This window comes from Drosophila biarmipes, chromosome X (assembly GCF_025231255.1).
Source record: "Drosophila biarmipes strain raj3 chromosome X, RU_DBia_V1.1, whole genome shotgun sequence".
Taxonomy (NCBI): Eukaryota; Metazoa; Arthropoda; class Insecta; order Diptera; family Drosophilidae; genus Drosophila; species Drosophila biarmipes.
In genome coordinates, this window is record NC_066611.1 from 5,667,397 (window position 1) to 5,686,880 (window position 19,484).

At 38.7% G+C, this 19,484-nt stretch overlaps 1 protein-coding gene across 1 annotated transcript in view; it reads right to left on the reverse strand.

Annotated features, from left to right (window-relative positions):
* Window positions 1-3,524: 3,524 nt before the first annotated feature.
* LOC108032974 (uncharacterized) overlaps window positions 3,525-19,484 on the reverse strand; it is a 52,919-nt gene continuing 36,959 nt past the window's right edge. The window contains exons 10-15 of the mRNA XM_050884897.1: window positions 17,865-17,986; window positions 17,703-17,777; window positions 16,540-16,694; window positions 11,451-11,542; window positions 9,848-10,040; window positions 3,525-9,287 (exon numbers count right to left, since the gene is read on the reverse strand). Coding sequence (XP_050740854.1) covers window positions 8,368-9,287; window positions 9,848-10,040; window positions 11,451-11,542; window positions 16,540-16,694; window positions 17,703-17,777; window positions 17,865-17,986 — 1,557 coding nt within the window. The 3' untranslated portion in view covers window positions 3,525-8,367. The remainder of the gene's footprint in view (window positions 9,288-9,847; window positions 10,041-11,450; window positions 11,543-16,539; window positions 16,695-17,702; window positions 17,778-17,864; window positions 17,987-19,484) is intronic.

The following is a 19,484-nucleotide window of genomic DNA, read 5'->3' on the forward strand; positions in this document are numbered from 1 at the left end:
CTATCTTACCTATCTTTTTTCACATATTTCATATGGAAATTAATAAACGAGCTCAGCGAGGTATGACAATTCTCGATCTGACGTCTACCAGTTACCTAATGGTATAAATACAGAAAAATCCTTATAAAATGGTATTATAAATAAAGAAATGAAAGAGAAGGCCAAAAACCTCCTAGTGAATTTCTATATCATTTTTGAACGCTTAATGTTGCACTATTTTACAGAAGTATTTGCAAAAAAAGATATCAAAACACATTGTCAACAATCCATGGTGAAGGAAATTATCCAATTTACATGGCAGCACCTTAGCAGCGTTTCACTACAGACACTAAACTTAAGGGGTAACTTAAAATATTTAATTCACTAAGGTACATGCCTGAAGAAGTTTTCGAAGCTCTGGAATCTTGAACGATGACATTTTCATATATGTATATCCAGCAATCTATTTTTATCCATACTTATCCAGTGATCTGTCCAAAAGCACCAACACACACACAATCCTTCGCTGGAACTTCCGGTCAACTGGTTTTTCGAGTGACCATAGCCATAATTGTTGGCTAGAACTAGAAGAAGAAGAGATAAATTTGTTATTAGTATTATTGTAATATCATAACTATTACATAAGAATTACATGCATAAGATTATTTATACAACCACAAAACATTGAACATGGATGTTTTATGTTACATGTTGATTATAAAATTATAGGTTTTGCACATGAAAGTCGCTTAAGTACACCTTAAGTAGTGACTATACTTATTTAATTAACACCTAAATAAGGTTCATACCTGGTGATGCACTGCATCCTGGTGTCCAGTTCCACCTCCATATACATCCAGTGATCTGTCCAGACGCACCAACACACACTCACACACATTCGTCGGAACTTCCGGTCAACTGATTTTTGGAGTGACCATAGCCCATAGGTCATGCATTTCGAGCTAGAACTAATTGGGAATTATAAGCACCCATGGAAGAAATTAATTTGTAATTAAAGTTACCAATGACGTGGCCAAGTATAAATTACATAAATATGACATAATTATTATTTCTTACATTATCGAACATTCAACATGTCTTACGTTGTTAGTTGGATGTCTCATGTTGATTATTTAATGTTTCATGTTGATTAAACATTTTTGAAATTCGCACATTCAAAGTTAGGTAGTGCCTACAAAAATGTAATTATCATCTAAAAAATAAAGTACAGGCCTATACAGGTTATCGATGCACTGCATCCTGGAGTCCAGTTCCTTCTCCATTTATAAAGGCACAAACACACACACACAATCACTCGCCGGAACTTCCGGTCAACTGATTTTTGGAGTGACCATAGCCCATAGGTCATTCATTTCGAGCTAGAACTAATTGGGAATTATAAGCGCCCATGGAAGAAATTAATTTGTAATTAAAGTTACCAATGACGTGGCCAAGTATAAATTACATACATATGACATAATTATTATTTCTTACATTATCGAACATTCAACATGTCTTACGTTGTTAGTTGGATGTCTCATGTTGATTATTTAATGTTTCATGTTGATTAAACATTTTTGAAATTTGCACATTCAAAGTTAAGTAGTGCCTCTAATAATGTAATTAGCATCTAAATAATGAAGTACAGTCCTATAAAGGTTTCCGATGCACTGCATCCTGGAGTCCAGTTCCTTCTCCATTTATAAACACACACACATTTATTCGCCGGAACTTCCGGTCAACTGATTTTTGGAGTGACCATAGCCCATAGGTCATGCAATTTGAGCTAGAACCAATTGGGAATTATAAGCGTCCAGAGAAAAAATTAATTTGTAATTAAAATGATCAATGACGTGGCCATTGTAAAGTGTACATATTACTTAATTAATGCATAATTTAAGGTTATTTTTACAACATCAAACATTCAACAGTTGTCTTTAGTTGTTAGTTGGATGTTTTCTGTTGAATGTTACATGATGAATTTAAATTGTTCAACTTTGCGCATTGAAAGTTGCTTAAGTTTACCTTAAGGGGGGCTACAAATATTAAATTTAACTCAAACAAGGTACAATCCTGGACAGGTTTTCGATGCACTGCGTCCTCGAGATCAGTTCCTTCTCCATATACATCCAGTGATTTGCCCACAAGCGCCAGCACTCACACAATCAATTAATCCAGGTGTGCAGCTAAGAGAGGGAATTTTTTGAAAAAATAAATAATATTTTGCAAGGGGACACATCATATTTTTTTATTTCCAATTTCGGCCGAAAATACTAATTTTTTGTGGCTTTTCGTTCGTCGTACAGCTAAAAGACCGACTGATTTGAGCAGCTTTCTTCCTTATGCTTTTGCTAACGATCCCCATCACTTTAAGGGAATTTATTTTTTAACCCATTTGTGCATTTTTGGTAAGGCGGTGCATCATAATTTGTATGAAAATTGTGAAAAATTAAACATCTCCAGGCTCAAATGGCCAATGAGCTCAGCGAGACATCAGCCAAAACATCTATTTTGGGCCGGAATTTAAGGATTAATACATGCCCACGTCGTACTATTTATAAATCGGAATTGGCTGGCCTCTTTCCGGCTTTTGCACTTTGAACTCTCGCTTGACCGTCTTGCGGCCGACGTTTCTGATTCAATTGAGGTTGAGGCCTTGCCTTGCCACTTCTGCCGCAGCACTTCCTGTCCGGGCCGTGCTCCACCTTGATTGAATTTAATTTGCGCCCGAATACCAACTGCATTGTGAGCTGGCCGCAAGCCGGCTGAAGCTGACACGATGGGAGCCCTAATTCACCACAAATCCCAAGAGTGGCATTTAATATTTTAACCAGTGGTATGCATGCTGCTGACAACAAGACTAGCATTTCGTTCACAAAAAGGCCGAGCCAAAGGTCACACCGCAAATTGACAGCAAGACGGTAAAATACACAGAATCTCTCGTACGATGCGGTCTTTAATAATCAAATACTTCTGGGGAAGGCCTTAAAACGTTAAACTAACAATTGAAAACATCCCCTTTTGAACAGATTTAATTGTTTAAATGTTTCAGTTCTGATGAGCTTAATGCATTTAATGCATTTTTTATTTCATTTTAATGGCCTTTGTCACTATCTCTGGCCTAATTAAAAGTGAATTTATTTATTTTTCCTTCGCAAGCACGACTCTGGGGCTTTTACTTCCCTTTTTTGCCCAAGAAGGCTGCCATCGAACCAGCATAATTAATATTCCTAGCCAGCTATCCTTTAGTTTTTCCTTCCCCCGCCCCCGGATTTTCCGGGGTTTTGGCATCGCCGGCATTTTGATTAGTCATTTATGGGGGCCCTCGCCCTTTGTAGGACTTTCACCGCTGGAATCCCGACTGAGGAACCACATTTTTGGAGGTCGTGGAGCTGCGTTGATTAAGTGCCGGCCCATTTGTCGAATTCCTCGATGGTGTAACTTTTAATTGGAAACTATGCGTGGCGAATCGGCTCATATCCCTGCGAAAAAAAAACTGCCAAACTCCTCTATACCACCCACCCATTGAAAGACTTGGGTTTAATGCAGATATAAGCTGTAATTAAATTGTACACATAGAGTAAAATATTTGTTTATCGTTATCGTGTGTGTCCACTCAATTTGATTGAATGAAGGTTTCACAAAAAAATTGATGAATTACAAATGCCCATGTGCATACGTACTAAATCGTGGTTTTTCACACGCGGAACCGTCATTGCCTTTGCTCACCCAAATCGATTGCTTTGCCCGGAAACTTTGAAATCACTCGGAATTTATGCTGGGAGAAGAGCAAAATATCGTTCAATGTGGGTTCTTTGTATACCTTTGTGTGTGCCACTAATATGGTTATCAATTACAATTAGAGATTTCTACACATATTATATATATCGTAAATGTTTAACGTACATCAAAAATTGGTTGGTTAATAGGTGTGTATATATGCTCGTGTAAAATAGTAAATAAGCTACAGTATCTTTTGATTTGTAAACGGAATTTTGTGAGTCAAAAAAGTGGCATTTTATGGGAATTCTTTTTGGATGTTATTCACTTGATATGTGACTTCAATCGAACGGAGTGAAAATGGGGCGGGGGCTTCTAGAGCAAACTATATGGGGGCGGGATAGATAGGTAAGGGGAACTGGAGTCCCTTTGCTACAACTAAATCTCCGTTCGCGTAAGAGGCGTTAATGAAGCATCATCACAAGTTCACCATTAGTCAAATGGGTTCCCATAAAAATGCAGCTGAACTTTTTTTCCGAAATTCGTATAAAGATTGGTTTAACTTAACTTAGCACTCAAATAGCGAGGAGTAAAACTTGTGTGTAAATACTTTGTATACATATGTGTATAATAGGGACATACAATCGTATAAGATATATTTGTATTCAATTAGTTGTTCTCGTTTTGTGTTGTTTTATCCAGCCCTATCCAACCGATGGGTTATACAATTTGTAAATGTATTCTGAAATGATCGTGTTAGTAGTGTTCGCGAAATGGGTCAGGAGATGGAAATTCAGGTTCTTGGATGGGGTTTTTCCTCGATCTGGGATGTGTGTAGAGTTCGTTCGAGTGCTGTTTGGGGGAGCAGTAAAATCAGTCTCGATTTTGAAGTAGTAGGTAGTGGGTTAAGTTCCGAAGTGATTCCTGTCCGTGAGAATGCCAAGTCTGCGGGTCCTTAGGTGTTCAGGTTCCGTCCCCTCGACCCAGCCTTATGTCCAGTTCCTGCTACCCTTCCTCAGTTGAATACCTTTTCAAAACTCATTCTACTGGACTCTCAGCTGAGTTGTACGCGTTATATTGTTTATAGTGGTGACTGTGTCTAAAATTATAGTATTAAATACTTGAAAAAATAATCTAATAGGTAAAAATACAAAAATGTCCTACGAAAAAATACCACAAATTATAGTAAATACTTACATAAAATTCATTTTATATTACAATGATATAAGTGTTAGGAATTGGAAAATTAAATAATAGTTCATCTTAAACCAAAAGGTTATTAAAAACTGCACCATCAAACTGAAATATTTATCAAATGACTTTACAATACATTTCAGTGTTCGAAAAGGCTTTTTAAAATACTAACATTTCAAACACACCCAATGAATAGTGTTGAAAAGGGTTTCATTTTTGACTTAAGTAGGCGAGTTGTGGATTGATTGGTGAGTGTTGTGTAATATCTGATCGTTTCACTCCAATTCCAATCTCCACTGTAGGTAAATCGCAATTCGTTGTTCCGTTCGCTTGTATTTTGTCATGTCCATTTTGAGGTTTCACCCTCTTTGTGAAAGCCTTGGTCGAGTTTGGCCCAGTATCTTTGAGATGGCACAATGCACATACTCGTACATATGTAGGTGGTATGCCAAACAAGACCTCTTCCCTTTCACCCAGCACTTTTTCCCCTAAATACATCCAACGCCTTTTCGTTTTGAGCAATACGTTTTTCCATTCATTGCCTGCATTTTCCATATTTTTCAATTGTTTGACGTGATGGTGTGCGGGGGGAGTACTGTGAGTGTGTTGGTGTCTCTCTGTGTGTTATATGGGCGAGTGTGTTCATTTTTTCAATTTGTTTAAGTTTTTCGTTTTTTATTTGTTGATTCTGTGTGCCAAAGACTTTTTTGTGCCGTCGCTTGTGCATACAGCCCAAAGTAATGTGGAGACTCTAGACCCATTCTTTGTTCTCTCTTGTTTCGGTTATTTTAACCCGTCTTCCCCGGTGCCCATATAAACCCTACTTGGTTCTAACTACCTTGGCGTAATTCGGTTACCAAAAGAAAAAAACAACCTAAGTGTACTTATGCGGTACTGAAGCGAAAATGAGGAATTAAACGCTTGTATCTCGCTTATCAAAATGAAAATTGTCAAAGCATAAATCACATTGTTAATTTCAAAATGTTTAAATAATTATTGTGCCATTTTGTATATGGCATTACGATATAGAAAACCCGCTGTGTGCTCAATCCTGGCCGTTTTCTTGAAAATCCCCCGGCTAGAGTACCTTTTTCATCCGTTGCCAGTGTAATTTGTATTAGTTTATGATATGTGGGGGGCTTCTGGGAAATCTCCTCGAGCCGAGCAGCCATCTGCATCCATATTTTCAGGGCCTGTTCCATTTCGAGACAGTATTGCAGGCTTTGCCTAAGCTCATTAAGGTTTTTGCTCGACTGCCTTGAGTCCCATCGACCGGCGGAATTGAAAAAAAAGGGGTAGGGGACGGGGAAACTAAGAGGGCTTGGATGTACTTTTTCCCTTAAACTATTTCAACATTGATTTTATTTGATATACGTAGTTGCTCTTTTTTGTCTGATATCGCATTACATTGATAAGTTGTTTAATATTGATTAATATGTGTGTAGTATGCAACCAACCGCAGGTCAGTCCCTGATCGGGCGTCATTTGTGGCAATACAAGTTGTTTTTCCTCTCGATTTTCTTTTAAATGTTTCATTGTAAGCCTTTATTTGCCTTTTCAGAAATGTTTTTTGCCTATAGTTTTTTTTTTCCTTATGGTATACATATGATTTCTAATATTTAGGATTCCAGACATTTGCCTTCTCGGGCTGACCTGACCTGACCTCTGAAAATTATCATCCCTTTTCGGCTTTTACCCTGTATTTTGTGTTCGTGCTGGTGTATTTTCTATTTTCATTTTCACAAGACATTTAGATGTGTAAAATGCTTACATGACTATTCTTTTTTCCAAATTCACGCAAAAAAAATTCTCTGTTTTTCCATTTTGTTTTCAGTTTATCGTAGTTCAGCAAAAGCCTCTCGAGCAGCGGGTTTTACGAAAAGCCCTCACAATACTTGTATAGTAAGTACAAATTTTGGAAATATATCTGGGCCTGCATTGGTAATGCAAGGTTAGATAAAGAACCAACTATAGGACTATCATCAAGAAATGTAAATGTCAAAAAAATTTTAAAGTATTCCTGTATAGTAAAAGGTTGTCTTTTTTATTTGAGCAAAAAAGCTGGACCGTTGGCACAATGAAATCGAGTTCCATTAAAAAGCGTGCCCACCATAAAATAGTTTGTGAAGTTTGCAAAGGCGTGGACAAATTCGCACTGCTCTTTTGTTTGATTTGTTTTTTTTTTCCATCATTTTCTTTTTGTATATCCTTTGTCTTTGTCAGTTTTTTGTGATTTTTCATTTTTGCACGTTTTTTTGGTTTGCAATCTTGTCATGTTTATCCATCCCATATGTAGCACGCTGTAAAGTCCATTCCTTTAATGTCTGAAACTCACCGGAAACCGCGCGTTTAATAACAACAAGAAACCTCAACAAAAAAAAACCGAAATGACAAAATGAATTTAAGTCTTTGGGTTATGTATCCTTTTATATTTTGCCTTTGCGGGGGTTAAGTATATATGTGCCATATGAAAAAAACCGCAGAATTGGTTTTTGGTTTATTATATCTTTTTGGTTGATAAAATTCGGTTTTTACTCGCATAAAACGGTTGCCCTCTTCTTTTTTTTAGATTTTCAATTTTGTAAAACTTTCTGATCAATATTTTTTCAAGAAAATTATTGTCCGCATTTACTGCGTTTTTTTGTGTATATATTTTTGTAAGTTGGCTTCGCAGAAATTTTCGGAAACTTGAAATCACTTTTTAGTACTACCAAAAGTATGCTTCACTTTGTAAAATTATATATTATAATTTATTCGACAGTTAAAAGATTAACCACCGAACGACAACTTTTTATCTTTTACAGCATACTATTAAGCCTTTAAAGTGATTTTAAATTCCCAGAAATTCTCCGGCCTTAGTTTCTGCTTTTCAATCTATTGTTTTTTGTATAAGTTAGTCTTTCAGAAATTTCCAGAGGTTTCAAATCGCCTTTTAATGATACCACAAGTATGCTAAACATTTGTAAGATTATATGTTACATTTATCCATCAGTCATAGATATAACCACCAAAAGATAATGCTTTATTTTTTTTACAGCATACTTTTGGACACCCTTTAAAGTGATTTGAAATTTCCGGAGATTTCTTAGGCCTTAGGTTTTGCTTTTCAATTAAATTCGGTCTGCTTTTGCGTTGCCAATTGCAGTTGACTTCTAAATAATGAAAAAATGGGGGTCTAACTCTGCAATTGTCCGCTGACCTTTTAAAACGGATGATGTGATGTCCCTGTATTATTTTCTTCTGTGGAATTTGGAACTGGAAAACTTCCTCACAAGCTGGACTGCACTGCACTGCACCGCCTGCACTTCCGTGTTCGACTCCACCTCGTTTTTACACTGCTTAATCTCTGGGTCTCTTAATCTCTGGATCTCCTACTGCTATTCCTATTCCCTCCCGGTGCTACTCCCACTATATTCCTTCTATGTACATTCAGTCTATACTTCCTTTACTCCCTATGCTATCTCCTAGAGCTGCTTAGATCACGAAGAGATCGCTGCAGCTGGAGGAGTTGCGCCGCTTGAGGCTGATGGATTTCTTGAAGCGCAGCACCGACGAGATGAATACCTTGGTGCGGGCGGTCAGTTTCTTGACCACCTTGCGGTTGCACGTATTCCGTCGTCCATCATCCACTCCTCCTAGCCCTCCTTCCGCTCCACCGCCTGCTCCTCCCTCGCCATCCTCGGCACCCTCCAGCTCCTCCTCATCCTCATCGTCGCTGTCGGCCACACCGAGCCGCCTGCCCCCAAACCGATCCTCCGCCGCCAATCGTCCCTCCAGCTGCAAATCATCCATCGCCCGGAGCTGGTAGCGTCGCTGCAGCTCGGCGGCGGCATCCGCTGCCGCAGATGTGGAAGCGCCGCCGTCGAACGAGCGACGCTTGCGAAATGGACGCCGATGACGTAAAGTGGCCGCGAGCATATTGAATCTGCTCAGCTGCGATGACTTGGTCGCCGGATCCACCGGGTCCACCTCCTCGTCCACCTCGCTCTCGCCCATTTTCAGTATGCTCTCCAGGTTCAGGGGTTTGCGGTTGGGGTTCTCGATTCGCGACCGGGCTGCCCTCGAGGTGCTAGGCACCCTGGGCGGCACGTCGTCGCCGCCGTCGCCGTTCTGCAATCGCTCCGGCAATCCGCCATTGAAGATCTCGTCGTCGCCCTGGCACATGCTCATCTGGCGCACCATACGCCGCGTCTGCAGGTGCATACCACGGTGCTTCTGGATTGTTGTCTGCAGGTTCAGGCGCTGCAGCTCTTGCTCCGTCAGCAATCGCAGCCGCTGAGGATTGAGCTTCACCTGAGCCACTATCCCGACGAGCAACTCGTCCACATTGTGATCCAAGCCAGATGAAGTCTCGATGAATTTGCACGCTATATCCTTCGCCACCTTGCGGCCCACTGAAATAAATGGGGGTAAAAATAAAATGGAGTTGTATGAGTCCATAAGTTCATATAGAAAAAATCCTTGAACCCTAAGAAACAATATTACTGATTTTTATAAATAAAAAAACCTTTTCAATAAATTATATTTATTAAAATTAAATTTTAAATTACATGTGAAATGTGATATATTTAATACTATTATATTATCAATAGTAATCATAGGTTTATTTATTTATTTATTTTATATATACATATATATATCTTTGAACAAAATTAAAAAAGAAAATACACATACAACATGTATGCCAGATGGATTTTTTATAAAAAAAACTATTTTCATCTTCCAACATTGTTAGCTTTTTGATTTTAGTTAATGACTTTCAAAACTTTTTGTTTGAAAAGACAGAACTTTAGAAATAAAATCAAGTCGCGGCCACCTACATGAAAATAATATATTTGACTAAAGGCAACAGTGCGTATGACTAATAAACTCTGGAGTGCAGCCTATAGGAGGGTTAAAATAGGAACTTAAAAATGTTAAACATATAGAATAGCGAATAGAACAGAGTACTTACTCTGCCGCGTAACCACGCGGTGCCTCTGCAAGTCGGTTTTGTTGGCCACCAGGATAGCTCCACGGGACAAGAGCATCTCGTTCTCCTTGAGGTACTGCAAGACCCGCTCGGCTGCTGCGAAAGTATTCCGATCTATAACAGAATAGACCACCACGAAGAGGTCGATGTTGTATGTGGCACAGAAGGCCTCCGTCTAAAGGGAGAATTTGGTTGGGGAAAACACACACAAAAAAAAAAGAAAATCCAAAACAGATATTAACCATATGGTGCGGAAAAGTGGGCAGCGAAAACGAAAATTGTTCTAATGAAATTTCAAAGCGGGGAGTTGGGTAGATTGGGAGCTGGGTGGTAGGCGTTGAGGGGTGGGAAAATTGCCAGCACCCATTCGAGGATGAGCCGTGCCCCCCAATTCATGTGAGACGCTTTTCACAGCTGAGACTGCTGCCCTTGGCCAGATCAAGCCCTTAGAGTTCCTAAGGAGAACATTGTCTTTGATACTATAACAATTTTATAATTTTCCCCAATTGATTTAAAGTTATTTTCTACTACTAACCCTTTAAAAGATTTTCGTTTTTCGACAGAAATGTATGTCAAATTCAGTAATACCATTTAAAGTAAAAATTTATTTAAGTCGTTGAGATAACATTTGTTTCCCTCCATTAGGATTCTGATTTTTCAAAGCTTTAGAACCCAGTGTTGTAAAGTGTTGTAATACAACACTGAAAAAATATACCCAATTGAGGTTATGTTATTTTCGTCGTAAGATATTTTAACATTTACAGATGTTAGTTTTAAGTTAAAGTGTTCATTAGTACCATTTGAAATAAATATTCATTCTCTCTTTCCTTTTAATTAGAACTCTGTTTTATCAAAGTTTGAGAACCAAGTGTTGTAAAGTGTTGTAATACAACAATTTTCAACCTAAAACACTGAAAAAATATACCCAATTGTTATTTTCGTTGTAAGATATTTTAACATTTACAGATTTTAGTTTTAAGTTAAAGAGCTTATTAGTACCATTTGAAATAAATATTCATTCTCTCTTTCCTTTTAATTAGAACTCTGTTTTATCAAAACTTCAGAACCCAGTGTTGTAAAGTGTTGTAATACAAAAATTTTCAACCTGGAACACTGAAAAAATGTTTCCAAATTAAATGAATGTTATTTTCTTCGTAAGTTATTTGCAATCTTTTCCAATTATAATTCATTGATATATTTTAGTTTTAAGTTAGCAATTCGTATGTTTATTAATATTAATAATATAAAAATTCATAGAAGACGAAGAGAGAAACTTTGCTTCAATTTCAACTATAACTCTACCTTATCAAAACTTTAAGGTACATTTAAAATTCCCACGCCATCACTTTGTTTCTCCTTTAAAGCGACGGCAAAAGCACAAAAGTGTTAATGACATTTGGCAAATGTGTCAGAGGCAGATGGCTCTTAACCCCCAGCTTGCTCCACTCAACCAGACTGGGGTAATCGAAAAATTCCCCCAACCAGACGAGGAGGCACCGAGCCGAACTGACAACGAGGGGACTGTTTTTTTTTGGGCAACTACTTTCTGGGAGGTGTGCTACCACTAATTTCCGTGCTTACTCACCGACATCTCGCATGCGGGATGATCAATAATTTCCAAATCCGTTTCAATGTTATCGACTAGCACCGATACCGTCTTCTGTCCATAATCATCATCTAAAAAAAAAACCAAATCAAAAAAAAAAAAATAGATACCCATTCGCCAGGCATTCGAAATCTCTTGACTCGAAATCTAGTAATCTAGTCCTGGTGGGGATTCTAAAAACGTAAATCGAATATGTATATGTACAAACTAGCCAAGCTGAGGTGCATTATTCAAGCGTGTTCGCCAGCTAGTGCTCTTATAAGTACGAAAAAGATGGGAAGGAAATGCTAGATTTCAAGAAAACCACCCCAGGTCTTGAGGACTTTCGAGGAAATCAAAATAACAAGTTCTTAAATGCAGTTCCAAGGGTCGGAAATCGATTAAAGTGCACCAGCAGAGGCGGCGACAACCTTTGGGGGGCGTGTCGCCCGTAAAACCGTAATCAAAGTGATTTTATTTGCCCAGCAAGTTAATGTCGCAATTGACGCCCCACTCCCACTCGCACTCCGCCCCATTTCCCTGTCTACACCGACTCGTTTTTTAAGCGAGCCATAAAACGTGGAAAGGGAGGCAGTCAGTGGACTTGGAGTGTGGAGCGCGGACAACAATGGCGGGCAGGGAACCGGGTCTACGGACTGGGGTTCCGAACTCGGGACTCCGGACTCGTAAAGCCTTCTTCTCCAGCGGTGCTCACGCAGAAATGCTATGTCACCACAACACTGCCTCGAAAGAACTGGGAATCTAGCTCTAGTCCGTATGAAAAAGTAGTAAAGTTAAGTAAGAGTAAAAAATATTATTTTAATAAATACACGTTCTTCTATGTTTAAATACATTTTTAATATATGTTACTGTATATTTGGCAGCTAATATGCAGTAATAATACATCAATAAAAATATTATTTTTATGAATATACGCTTTTCCATGTTAAAATACTATTTCAAGGTATATTATTATATATTTGGCAGCTAGTACGTAAATATGATGCATCAATAAAAATATTATTTTAATAAATATACGTTTTCAACTAATTGTTGTAATATAATAATATTTTTAGCTACTATGAATATAAGATGTACTTTAACAACACAGCAAAAAAAGTGGTAAATATTATTGAGATATTAAAGATATTATTTATGCTAGTTGGTTTAAAGAAACAATTGGCAAGCAGTCAGCTAAGCATATCATATTTAATGAAAAGCTTAAATAGGGTTTAGGTTTAATTATATTTTATTCCGTGAATTGTGGCTGAGAAATGATGTCTTAATTTGTTGTATTTTTTTTATTTATGTTTTGACTATACCACTTTTGTCAGTGCATGGGAAGCGCTTTTTACACGCTTTGTCAGCAGTTTGACGCGATGGCAGGCGTGCCAGGAAAGCACGAAAGGAGCTGGAACACAGTCGCAGAGGCAGACATGACTGCAGTTTGCGTCCGACTCTGTTTGCATTCAGCTGTGGCAAATATTTAGACGCCAGTCGACCCGCATCCACAGTGCCCCGCTTCCCGCTTTCCACCTTCCATGTCCATGCCCATCCCTAGCCCGATGGCAAAATGACAAAATAACAAAAAGAAAGAGCCACACTCCGGCGCTTAATTTGCATGTTGCAAGTAAATTTCCATGCGTGGGCGGTGCCGCAAAAATTGAATAGAAAAAACGCAAACGTGCTGTATTGCCGTATTTTGTGAGCGGGGCACAAGCGTAGAACTTTCATCCTACCTGCAAAGGGGACTCTGGGTCCTTTGGCGGCTTAGCCGATTAGTCATGCAATTGACAAGCGGTGAAAGCCAACCGCGTCGAGTCATTTAAATGCAATTATACAAATGCTTGTGCAAACAAACCAAGTCAAACCGAGGAACGCCGGGGAAACCAGGGAAACCCCCTCAATTTTGGTGGGATTAAAGCAAGATGCACAGCGCGTGTCTGTTGGAGGTGTATTATTAGCTCCCTAATAGCAGGGTCTTTTGTGGAATAAGTGAGGATTATTAAAGCTTGATAGTTCAAATGTTGCAACACCTGCCAATCATTTCCGTTTTTGATTGCGTGCAACAGGTACAGTCGTGTTTGATCCACTTAGTGCGTTAAAAAGTAAAAGCTTTGGTCAATAAGTTTGTTAAAAGTGGAATGAAATGTTGTATAAATTGTACACAAAAAACATCCCCTTCTTTATTAGTTTTAAATACTTATATTATGCTTTATTGTGTTTCAAATATGAAAGCTGCTTTAAAAGTACAGTTGTGCTCAGAGAAAGACGCAGTTGTGTCAAGCAGTATTTTTAATCTCTTAAATCTTGAAAGTCAGATATGTGCTCTGCTTTAAAAGTACAGTTATGTACAAAAAAGCTGCCGTTGTGTCAAGCAGTATTTTCAATTCATATATTTCTAGATCTCTTTGACATGTTTAATCTTAAAATAAACAAAAATTAGCTAAAGTTCAACTAAATATAAGACTGTTTCGGTACGTTTCTCTAAAAAAAGAACCACTTAGATTTACTCCAAACGGACACGGCATGTAATAAATCTGCTTTGGGGGGCGTGACCGAAGCAGTTCCGCCGCCCCTAGATTTTTGTGGTCATGCAACGCTGAAGGCCATTAGCTAAAGATGGCCGAGGCGACGCCCACACGCAAGTGCGCTCAGAAATTTGCGTGTCCCGCAGGAAAGCCTGGCTGCAAAAATATAAATCACACACGCAGGCTTCAAGCAGTGCAAGCAGTGGTCATCCTGCAGCGCGGAAACTATGGAACAGTTGCAGGACACACGATCTATGGCATTTTCCCGACAATAGTTAACAAACAAATGTACACAAGCGCACAAACACAACTGTCATAAAGTTGGCCCTTGCTCTAGGGCTAATTAAAACTCGGACTTTTATTATCTCAACCACACAGAGCAGCAAATTCCTGCGTAAAAGACAAAGGCATTTTTTCGGCCCTCGGGTCTGATCCTGCTTCAAAGGGCCCCAAAGGAGGAGAAATACATATGTAGTACACTAGGCGTAGTCTGCACGCCATCCTCATTACATAGTAGGAAAAGGTAAGATATGATGATCTATTTAGAGAATTTTTGCGTCATTGTCGACCTACTAGTTTATGGTTATGGTTTATATCAAGGATAACTCCGAAAATATTAGACTTGAAAATTGTTATATATATATGGTTATGGTTTATATCAAGGATAAGACCGAAATAATTAGACTTGAAAATTCTTTTACAGTGTCTTAAAGTAAAAATATAACAATATTTTTTCATGGCATACTTTTGGACACCTGCAATATTTGTCCTGCAAAATTTTCTGTGTACCGAAACCAGTATTTAAAAAATACAATAAAATTGAATAGAAAAAGACTGGTACGAGCCAGGAGTTTGTGAAATTCTAATGTTAAAGTTGTAGTCCTGCAATCGAGTGTTTTTACAAGCCCTTTAGCCCTACAAAATTGTAACAAAGGCAGTTTCACCCTATTATGTATACAGTTTTCAAGGGAATTAAGTTACATTTCATTTGTATTTGTTGTTAAGTGTCGAACTGCAAAACTCACGTACTTTTTCTGGTAATGGTATTAACGGAATGTGTGGCAGAATTAAAATGTAATTATTTATTTATGATGTCACATCATCTATCCAAGGGCTCAGACCACAAAAATTGACCTTCCAACCTATGGTACAGAATACTCGTACCAACTGTTGATGTGGCACGACACGTGTTGCACACGTTGCAGCTGCAATTATTTGCTAGAAACGAAATATTGGCTTTCGGCAACTTTAGCCAATATCGGATTACTTTCACCCAGACTCAAGCCGTTGTGATAGAATATCCCCCACATAATTAACTCAGCGCCAGCTGAGTGTGGTCCATTAAAGTTCGCTGCTCAAAAGGAAATTCGATAGTGCTGCAATTCAATTAAATCGACTTCGAGGAGCAACTTTACGCAAGACGCTGCCAAGTGTGCATCTTTTGGTCTCCACTTATAATGAAGTCTATTTATCGATAATTGACCTTGGCAGGAAAAGAAGCTGTCCTGCCCAGGAGAAGCTTATCCAATGAACCAGTGTAACCACGCTAGCATAAACAGGCAAAGTTTTCAAGTGCTGTCCCTCCGTCGGAACATAGAAACAGCACAGTTTATTTGCGCGTAATGTGATTTCCTGACCGAGGAACCGAAAATTCACCAGGAAAATCCATTTAAAAGCTCCAAAACGGTTACGAAGGTGGATTGGAGGCCACCAGCATGCCCACACTCCAGAGCCCAGACCCCGGATCCGGTGATATGGTCGCGAAAGTTAATGAATTTAGTGCTGGCGCTTTTCATATTCTATGACTTTGTGCCATAATTAAAATGCAAATGTGTTTGATTTAAAGCCGCCTAGTGAGCAGTAGGGCGAGGTTTTCGGAAAACTAGAGGGGCGACTTCATTTTCAATTACCTTTCCCAACACGTGTCTAGGCCTAAACGAATCAAGGGGTTTTTCCCCACTATAAGATGGACCAACTACTGGCAGACGTTGAGTATTTTAAGGGAGTCACTTAAAATTTCAAGCCCTATACAAATTTAAACACTACAAGTCCTTACCAAAAATCTAGTTTATCAACTTAATCAAATCAAATATTTCATATATCAACAATTTAATAAAACTTTAAGATATATATATTATTAATAAAAAAATTGATTATATATTTTCATTAATTCAAGACCCAGAAAACTACTAAAACTTTGAATAACTCTGAATATTTTGTAATTAAAAGCTACAAATTAATCACTATGCAATATTATATGTGCACTTTATATATATTTAAAATATATTAAGTATTTACAAAACCAAATAAACCATATACATTTGCTAAGGGGGGCGTAAGAGTTCAAAACAAAAGGTCCAATATTCTGTTATGCGGACTGTACATTAGTGCAGGCTAAAAATCCAACCGAAAGCGATATCTTGTGATATAGAAATTGAACTTTCGATTGGCGGCGACTTCGGTGGCAGGCTTGATAAAAATAGTTTTACATTTGCCAAATTATAAATTGCCAATTAGAAAATGAGTGGGATATGTAATGAAAACGGACGATGACTTACCAAGACTCAGGTCATACGCGCATATGTAATCGGAAGTGGTGAACTGGTAGGTCAGGGTGGTTTTGCCCACTCCGGAGCCACCGAGCATGGCAATTTTGTAGGCCGGAACATTTGGATCCCCGTCGATGACTTCGCCGGATGCCCCAGATGCGTTGCTACGAAGACACAGCCAATAGGAATCATAAGCGAAAAGGCCGAGGCACAGTGGGGCAATTTCACATATTATCATCAGAAAAGGAAATCCTAAATCCTAAATCTATGATAAATCTAAAAAAAAATATCTTGTGTTGCTTTTCATATTCTTGAAAGAAAAGAACAAAAACAACACAAAACTTGCAAAAAGATTCAAAGTATTTTTTCATTCCGAAATTTTTTTTAGTTATGTGTGGGATACTACGATTGGTTTTTTGAAATTCACTTTTAAAAATCCATATTTATTAAAGGTTTACAGAAAGTTGCTAACATCTCTTCATATTTTTGTAAAAGTTACAGCTCTTGGTATTTTTTTTTCACATTTAATAGTTGTAGGATAAGGTGTCGAACTTATAAATACACACTAGAATCACGTTATTAGTAGTGTAAAAACTAAATTAGTATTGTATAAGCTAAATACACGTTAAGAGAAATCGAATAACTTTTTTTTCAACGTCACGTTGCATGTGATATCTTATGAGTTCGTCACCTTACCCTACTCATACCCTACTCCCCTAATTTAATCAAATTATTTGTACATAAAACATGAAATAAAAAACATAAATAAAAATAACATTTAGCTATGAAAAACAATTTTTTTAAATCACTTTGACTGATTTTATCCATTTGGCTTTACTTTAAATGAATATGAAATTTTGGAAATTGTTCCACTGTCCAAGGACGACGGCGTTTCCTTTGACAATGAGAAGGGGAACGCCTTGACATTGTTACGACTCATCTTCATCTTTCGGCATCTCACACTGCGAATGCCGTTGTTCATGGCAGCGGAAATTGTTTGGCATGTTTGGTGGAAATTGTATGAAATTAGTCAGACTATATAGACGTGAAAATGCCGCACGCTTCGCATTGTTGTCGCCATGTGAACTGTCATTTCATAAACAATTTATTGCCAGCCAGCCACTTTTGTTCGCCGAACATTAAACCAATGAACGTTGAACCACTGAACTTACCTATTGTGTCGATCCACGCCGCTGTTTGAAGTGCCCGTGGAAGTCACGGAATTGATCGAACGTGACCTGCGACTTCTGTTTTCGAAAAGAAGGTGAACAAAAAGAGAGGACACAATGCCAGAGGCTGGGAAGTGCAAAAAAGTCAGGGCTTTAAGGACTTACCTTAGGGAGTCGCCCAAGTTGCAGATGCCATGCGATGTGATGCTGAAGCTGCGCAGACGGTAGTAGGTCATGTCCAGATCGCCGGCATGGATGGCCGAGCGACGCATCTCAGCCAAGCGGGGCTGTAAAAAAAAATCCCAGAAAAATATTTAGTAAAAAGCATAAATTAAGTAATAAACGACAGCACATACAAAATATTTAAAATATATTTTTCTTAATAAAAACCTTACACCAAGGCGTATACTTAATATCTAGCATTCAAAAATAACGCATACGCCCCGTAGACTTTTTAATAAAATCGTCTGGTCACTTTTCAAGTCAATAAATCCTGTCATCGTTTCACATATTACCAGTTTAAATGGCTTACAAAATGAATACAAAGTTTGTGGAAACGAAAAGCGAAGAAAAACCCAATCAGGCCGCCTGCCAATGCTTGATTTCACTCAACCAGTCCAATAAGGTGTGACTAATACCTTTACGGCTGAGCTTTAAGACACCTCCTGCCGGGCCGGGGGCCCAAAGCAAGAGGCAAGAGGCAGGAGGCCAGAGCCAAGTACAAAGTATTTTCCCTGCTCCTGCCAATTGCAGGCCGATGGCCCCCGATGGGCTTACAAGGCCCGCACACACATATTTCACATATTTGCGGTTGCCCTTTTGGGGCATGGTGGCACAAAAGTTTCTGCACTTTTTCGGCTGCCTTCGGGGGCTCCGAGCTCCTCCTGGCTCTGCATTTTTTTGTTTGCTGAAGATGAGGTGAAGTGTGAATGGATCTGGGACTGCAGTCGACAAGTTTGCTCCTTTTCGGTGTCGAGTGCACCGCACACTTGACACTATTCCGCATTTAATGCCCAAGCCCCAACTCCAGACATGGCCAAAACCAAAACCAAATCCAATCCCTTTGGCCGGGAGCCATCCGCATCTACGTGCCTGCCATTGATTCCTTTTTGAAGGTTCTCGCTCAGTTTAATTGCAGGCAGCGCATACTTGCAGTGGAATCAATTTCGAGACGGCAAACGGCGGACGGGGGAGTATCTATAAAAAGTTTTGTGCCGGATGGCATGATGGGAAGCTTGGGTTCAATGCCCCACAACTGCTCCAGTTTCTTCTTGCTTGCCTTCTGAGTCCCCAGCGACTGTGGCAGGTGCAGGAATTCCACGTGCCACCTGCACGTAGTTCGCACAGCACGCGTTGCACAATTTTCACTCGAGCAATTTCACAAACTAATTACATTAGCTGCAGCGACTAGCCAACTGCAAGTCAGCCGAAGAAGCGTGGGGATTATGGCCTCCACGGTCCCAATCGCAGTCATAAATCCACATTAATGACACACAGCCGTGAGCCGTAGATGGATGTCACGACCTCAAAATACTTATTGAATCTTTCTTAAGGTCGTTGTTTTTTGGTTTTCTCTATAAACCAAATTTGGTCACACTTTAAAACGCGAATTCTTTAGGTTCCTGCTTAGCAGATTTTTTTTTCATTGTTCCTTAAATTAAAAAATATACCCAATTATAATTAAACATGAGTTTAATGCTGAATTGAAAACTAAAAATCATTTAGGTAAATAATAATAAAATATACCAACAAAAATTAAAAAAAAAAAAAATTGTTTACAGATAC